General features: G+C 38.4%; 1 protein-coding gene across 1 annotated transcript; it reads right to left on the bottom strand.

Annotated features, from left to right (window-relative positions):
* Positions 1 to 1,983: 1,983 nt before the first annotated feature.
* LOC107577770 (uncharacterized) lies at positions 1,984 to 6,130 on the bottom strand. Its single transcript, XM_016263806.1, has 2 exons — positions 5,978 to 6,130; positions 1,984 to 5,756 (listed from the first exon to the last, which is right to left on the bottom strand). The coding sequence occupies exons 1-2, from the start codon at positions 6,069 to 6,071 to the stop codon at positions 2,098 to 2,100; spliced, it is 3,753 nt and encodes a 1,250-aa protein (XP_016119292.1). The 5' UTR covers positions 6,072 to 6,130; the 3' UTR covers positions 1,984 to 2,097.
* Positions 6,131 to 7,754: the final 1,624 nt, after the last annotated feature.

The following is a 7,754-nucleotide window of genomic DNA, read 5'->3' as shown; positions in this document are numbered from 1 at the left end:
TGTCCCCCCCACTTTCAAATTCGTCTGTTATGATTTTTTTTAACCACACGCCGTCATCGCCACGGAGTAGCAGGACCGAGCAGGACACAGGCCCGTGCATCCGCGTCCAGGAACGTCGTTGCGTGCACACTCTAAAAATAGCACACTGAAAGTTCTAATGAACGTGTATCGCGATTGTGGCACAGTCAGCAATGAAACACCAGAAGCCACAACAGATGACTTTAATGTCATCATGGATGAAAAGAAAGAAAGGAGATGTGAGTTGGTTGATTCAGTAAATTAGCTCAGGTCAGGATAATCATATTTTCTGTCTACACCTGTTGATGTTAGCCTATTGACTGAGCTAATGTTAACATACATTGTTGCTACGTAACTTCAGACTGTTGTTAGCTAAATATTTAATGTAGAACAGTGGTTCCCAAACTGGGGTATGTGAGGCGACAGAGGGGGTACGCGAACAAAATGCTGAGTTTCGCGGTGTTACGTGAACAAATCGTTCGTGAAAGTCATTGATTCAATGATTCATTCATAAATACAGCCACTTGCTTTGTTACTGAATGAACGAATGACTCGATGACTCACGCATTAAGACAGTGACTTACCACCACCTACTGGCGCTTTCAGTATTTAAAATAATCACTTTTCACTTTTTTATCATCATTGCATATTACTCTATTGAACATTTTTTTAAATTAAAACATTATTAATATTGTATTTATAAAGATAAAAAAATGCACTGGAAAGTCCATTTAGGGAGCAAATATTGTCCTTTAATGGAAAAGGTGCAGTCTGTCAATTGCACGCTCCCTCAAAACTTGCGACATCTGTGGCATTGTGCTGTGTGATAAAACTGCACATTTTAGAGTGGCCTTTTATTGTGGCCAGCCTAAGGCACACCTGTGCAATAATCATGCTGTCTAATCAGCATCTTGATATGCCACACCTGTGAGGAGGATGGATTATCTCGGCAAAGGAGAAGTGCTCACTAACACAGATTTAGACAGATTTGTGAACATTATTTGAGAGAAATAGGCCTTTTGTGTACATAGAAAAAGTCTTAGATCTTTGAGTTCAGCTCATGAAAAATGGGGGCAAAAACAAAAGTGTTGCATTTATAATTTTGTTCAGTGTGTATATATATAATATATATATATACAAAGTTACACAAACGCATCTGCTCTCTTAAACTTTTTAGATGGTGGACATTCTAACACCCCAAAATCTTATTTAAAAATCTCATTCAACATTTTTTTCTCACTTTTATTCACTAGCTAGGATGCTGAACCAAGCACTTGTATACATCGAACTGCAAGTTATGCTACTGAAATGAGACAACAGACTATATGTGTATTATTTTTCAGTTATTTATTATGACACAATCATTTAGTGTGACGTCACTCAGGGCGGAGCTAAGGTAAGACACCAGTCCAGTCTGTGCTGAAACACTACTGTCAATCAAACTATCGTGGGAGGGGCCTGTCTGTGTGACGTCACTCAGGGCGGAGCTAAGGTAAGACACCAGTCCAGTCTGTGCTGAAACACTACTGTCAATCAAACTATCGTGGGAGGGGCCTGTTTTTGTGACCTCACACAGACAGGCATCTGAGATCGGCTCGATTTGAGAAAGGGGTAAAGAGTTTAGTAGATAAAAAAAAAACATTTCAGTTCAAACAACTTGTAAAAGTGCATGTAGCATCTGATGACCCCTTTAATAAAACCTCACTATAGCATCACGCATGTGCAAAGTTGTCTTGATTAGATTTTTCACAATATTTTGACATTTTTAAATTTTATAAAATGACTTAATTCACCAAAAGTATGACATACTCCAGATTTCCAAATACAATAACATTCCCACAGTCCCATGAGTTAGTGATAGATAGCTAAATATAGAGTCCAGAGACTATCCTGTTTATCTTCAGCCTTGTTAAAAGTTAAAAAAAAGAAAAAATGATTTTGAATCTTACCCACACTTTTTTTTTAAACTCATCAGTATTCATTTCCATTTTTCAATCATGACACAAACTTTAATTTTAGACTTAAATTTTCACAATTTTCAGTATTCAGTTGTTTCTCTCTTCCCACAGTGACGGGATCTTATTGTTTAAGCAGATTATCTCCTTTTTCTATCTTTTCCAGGAGAAGAGTTTCTTTTTTAATTTTCTCGAGTCCAACAATGCGGTCTTCAAATCCAGGATGTTTCTCCGCCTTCTCTGTTTTGATCAGTATTTCAAGGTATTCAGCTGTGGAGAAGGATTTGGGCTTCAGTGCAATTTGATCCAGTCGTCTCAAGCAATCAGAGGACATTTTGATCATTTGCTTTAGTTTGTCCTCAAATACAGAGAATTCCTCTTCAAGTGCATCAAGCATTTGCTTTGTGTCCATGAATTTTCCTTGTGCCTTCATGAAGTTTTCTTTCAGCTCTTCAATGGTTTTTTTCTCTTTTTTAATTTCATATGTCCACATGACCTTTTCCCTTACATGAGCAGTGTGATGACAAGCTTGAGGACAGACAACACAGTAACCAGCATCATTCATCACAGCACAAGTACTCACAGGATCCTCTGCAGGAAGGAAGCAGTTAGAGTGGCATGTAAAGATGCAGGTGTTGCAATTCAAGGTAAAACATTCTACAGGGATTCTGTTTGCTTTCATCACATCAACTTCTTTCTCAAAATCCTTATTATGCTTCAAGATTTCACTCTCATTTTCCAAACACTGCTTAAATGTTTTTATTACACTCAGTGTAGAGAGACCAGCAGTTATTTGAGAGCTCAGATCTGCCATGACTTTCTCAAGACACTCTCGTTCTGTCAGGACATTTTTAGTCAGTGTCAGATCTTTACTTTCAGTGGTCCCCAGTGCTTTGAAAAAAGCCTTCATCTGTTTGAAAGTTGATGTCCAGACAATCTCGTACAGTTTCATACTGCTGTCTTCATCATCATCATCATCTGAATCATCATCATAGGTTGTAGGCTCTTCTACTTTTTTGTCTGCATACACAGCGGTGTTGTTGAACTTGAAATGGGTGGGTTGTCCCATTTTATTCTTTTGACAGGGCAGATCTGCTGCTGTGATGTCTTCTAGAACTGGGATTTTTTTACCATCTGCAAATGTCACCAAAATCATGATGTTCTCTGCAATATCTTTGCCAAAAATCGACAGGATTGAGTCAAAGATGTACCTCTGATTGGCACTCAGGCGGGGAAGAGAGGCCTGTACAACGAAGCAGACAGCATCAATGTGATCAATTCCCAAAGGGCTACAAAGAAAGCTTTTGACTTGCTGCATTATCAGTTTATCATGTTCAATTCCTCTTGTATCACCAAAGCCGGGTGTATCTACAATTGTGAGAGAGTAGGGAATTTGAAAGCCAGGCTGATTGTACAGCTCATAAGAGGAGACGTTGTATGTCTGACTCTCAGCCTGTGAGCGATTGGTTACTTCATTGATTAGTTTGAAGCGATACGCATCCTGCCACTTTACGCCCAGTATGTAATTGATCATCACATTGACCAGTGTGGTTTTTCCTGCACCCGTTGATCCCAAAAGAAGAATTACTTTGTTTTTCACGTCCTCCACTTTTCTTCCAAATATATACTGATTAAAATCTGCATTCTCTTGAGTTTTTTGGTATAGTGTCAGTTTATGTATTGAAGGATGCCCCTTCTGTATACGTGAAGATTGATCCAAGAATGACCCACTTCCAACCTCACCTGACTGTTTGCTCTTTGAACCAGCAGAAAACACAGTTTCAGGACTGGGAAGACTCACTCCGTTATTACCACAGTTGGCCAAAACTCGAAGTGTGTAAATTGCATCTGCTTCCAGTCCCTGAAGAGTGCACTCCTTGTACGCAGATTTCACAGACCTCCATGGCATTTCATTTTCCTGATCTTTTGTGCATTCTCTGAATTCCAACACATAATCAGTGACCAGGATGTCCTCACCCACAGAAGTAGGAACATCCCACACTACAGTTGCAGACTCAGATTCCACTCGTTTCACTTTAGGTGCTCCTGGAGGGGCACATGGATGGGTCCTGAAGAATGATGTTGTGTCACTAGTCAGACTTAACCCTGGACGACACACTGCCTTGCAGGTAAAACAATATTCTTTATGCGGTTGTAACGGCTTGACAGTGATCTCATCAGAAACCCCATTAGTACACACATGTGTCCATTCAGAGCTGTCTGCAGACTGATATGAGATACAGTACGACTCCACACAACTAACACCACGGTCAGGAGGTTTGATTTGCAGACGTATGCAGTCATGCTCAGCACTCAAGAAAACAGGCATTGGGGGTTTTGAGGGTAGCTCATACTGTAAGCTCACGAGTCGTCCCCTTTCATAAACATGAATTGAAGAGGCAGTACTGAGTTCATCTGGGATTGATGCAATGCAGAACTCCGTGTTCTTTCTTCCATCATTGGCTTCTTTGAAATCTAGGAAGGCCTGTATCGTTTCCCTGGTCAGTGCAGTTACATCTCTTGAGGAAAACCATTTCTTTGCCTTTTCTGTAGAGTTTTGATCATACTTTAATTGTTCTCCATTGTTACATGATTGTTCCTTCAGGTAATTCTCCAATTCTGAAAGGTATGGGTCATGGTCTATTAAGGATGAGAGTGCGAAGACTATCACATTGGATGCTTTAAAGACAAGCTTGTCCAAATCAGTGCTGGATGAAAGAACTTGGACTTCTTTCATGATGTCGAGGTAAGATCCAACAACATTCATCTCTCGCTCTCGCTCACTTAGATACTTGGTTAACAGAGCACCCTGAAACGGCGATCTTTCTTTTCTGTTCAGATAATCGGAAAGCTCCTGTTCTTCTTTTCCTCCACCCCTTATAGATGGAAGAAGCCTGCAGAGATGTTTTTGAAAAACAATTTTGTACTCTGAGCAGAAGTCCTTAAATTTTCTGAGCTTGGATTTGATTTCAGGGAATTGAATGGTGATATTGTTCCTCATTAGGTCTTGACATTGTATGTCACAATCATCCAGTTCATCCGTGATCCGGTGGACATGTCGTATTAAGCCAACACTGATCTCCCTGATTAACTGAGCAGCTGTTGAATCTAGTTTTTTTAGAGGGTACAGCCAAACAGTCATGGGCACAGCATTCTCTCCATTTTCTCCCAACCGTTTTGGCAGGCCTGAGTACACCTTGATGGCATCTAAATAGGAAACTGGATTATTTTCCAGAGCAAAATCTCCATGGAAAGTGCAGCTGAACTTGTTTATTTTATCTTCTTCTGATTCACTCATTTTCAAAGATGCTTGACCTTCAATTGATAATGAAGGTATCTTTTTGATTGTTGCATGGAGGTCACCTTGTATCTCCTGATGGTTTTCATTGGACGAAACCTCACGGTCAAAAATAAAGAATGCTTGAGCTCCATACAGTAGAGCCGTAACAACATGTGTAGCTGAGCCCTCCTCAAATACATTGCAGTGTTTTACGTTCCCTGCTCCAAGATGCTCCATAGTTAACTGCTCAAAACGTGATGTTGTCCGATAATGTAGGGTGACTCGAGACTGATGTTTGGACTTCTTCTTGTCATTTAAAAAGCCAGCTGAGCCTTTCACGCTGACTAATCCACTCAGAAAGCTGGCTTCAAGAGATGCAGAAACACTCAAAGCTTCTACTTTTTCTTCACTTGAATCTGAGGCAATGATTTTGAAGTCAGTGTTTGGCTGAAGTCGTACATTAATATTTTTCTGTAGCATTTCAGAGTCCCAGAGAGTTATTCCTAAAAAGAATGTATATATTGCCTGTTAAATTAAGTCAAAACTATGAACAACTGTTTAATTTCTCTTTCAGTCTCCCGAGGCCAGCGTATCCACTGTACTGGGCATGTATTATTATTAATATCTTTGAGATTATTCATTCATCCTGTTTTAAGTTTTAAAACCATTTAGATCATGTTATTGTAATTTCATTTCTATAGTAGTGTATTTGTGATTTTATTACCTGGAATGAGAGCATCGCTTCTGCAGTCATACAGCATTCCCAACTGAAACGGTCGGCAAAGACAAGCCAGTTCAAGAGTCCCAGAGCCAGACATGTTTCTGATGAAGCTGGTTGAGGCCTCTGTTCTGAAATATGGCTTCCCTCTCTACAAAATAAATTATATGTAATTTATATACATGTAAATTTGAATTTCTTTAACTAGTTTCACACTTTAAACTCTTCCTTGAACCTGTTTAAAGTTAAATAAAGATATAATTGAACAAAAAAAAATATTGTTGTATAAAATAAGCAGTCTTTACAATGCAGAAAAAAAGAGTAATACTGTCAAATTCATCTTTTTCCCCTAGCAGCCCCTTATGGGTCCCTTGGTGCCCCAGGACCCCAGTTTGAGAAAGCCTGGTGTAGGAGATCAAGCAGAGAGCTGCCTGCTATGCCATAAAAAGTGTACTTGGCCCTTACAAATATATTACTGTAATGCTAGGAACTGAGCAAAGGCAAGATGAGGTGGATCCAAGATGGCAAAACAACGCAAACACTGATAAACAAGAAACTTGGAAACAATAACCAGGAACAAGGGCATCTACAGTAGACATACACAAGGGTATAAATACTCTGGGAAACAAAGGTCTGACAGGTGAGAGTAATTAGTAACCATTGCAACAAACAAGGGTAGCCATAGAAACAAACAAGGCAGACAAAGGGAACAAAGGCAGTGAGGCAAACAAGAACAGAAACCAATAAGCAAATACAGATACAGCAGGAGAAAGCAAAACATTTCAAAATAAAAGTCCTAATCACAAGACAGGGTTCATCACACTTGATTCCCCCCCTTCCAGCCACATAAGAAGTTTATTTATATATCTCTGTTTGCATGGGACAAAGACGTGACTTTTATCTCACATGCAGACTATCTCTGCATTAATAAGCAATAATTATTTTTTTTTAATTAAATGTATTTTTCAGGACTTGCAAAATGCGTTCAAACATTTCCTTTTCAGCAGACAGCTAATTCTAAGCATGCGGTGCTAAATGCTCTAAGTGTAATAACAAACGTTTTGAAAAAGAAAGATTAAAACATGATCCGTTATATTTGATTTGAATGTTGCAAGCTAATCACCAGATAATAAAGATAAGCACACTGGTTTTGGATTTCAGAAGTTAACTTTTTAATGTTTGGGTGAATGGCCATACAAATGTGTTTATTTTTTGTTTTTAAGGTGATGCAACAACAAAATATAGGTATGCTCATATCTGACAGCAATAGAGTTTAATAACACATAATAAAAGAGTATAAAATGTTTAAATTAAGTGCATCAAGATCATTCCTAAAGGACTCGAGGATTATATAATATGTAAGCAGGCAATATAGAAGCATACAGAAGATAAGCATACAATTTTTTTCATCCTTTTTAACAGCAAGAAAGAGTGCTACAAAATACAGTACTCCAAATTACTATTAGTAATCCTATTTACTGGTTATAAAAGAAAAACGAAGGTCTTGCATTAATAACAGTTTCAACATTCTTTATGAACTGTTATATCAGGTGATAGTGTTGTACATTAGGTGTCAGTTTGTGAAGTTAAGATTGCTTGATGAATTCTCTTCTTCTCGTCTTGTTCTCTAGATCTGTTGTTCTCATCTATTTTTCTCTTTTCTTCCTCTCTTAATTTAAAATTATCCAATTCTTCCTTGTTCGTCTCGTGTATTTTTCTTTGTTTTTCTTCTTTTAATTTTAATTGGTCCAAATCTTCCTTGTTCTTCTCGTGTATTTTTCTT

This window comes from Sinocyclocheilus grahami, unplaced genomic scaffold, assembly GCF_001515645.1.
Source record: "Sinocyclocheilus grahami isolate Dianchi unplaced genomic scaffold, SAMN03320097.WGS_v1.1 scaffold7180.1, whole genome shotgun sequence".
Lineage (NCBI taxonomy): Eukaryota > Metazoa > Chordata > Actinopteri > Cypriniformes > Cyprinidae > Sinocyclocheilus > Sinocyclocheilus grahami.
Note: the sequence above shows the minus strand (reverse complement) of the source record. Positions and strands in the feature narration are given on the sequence as shown.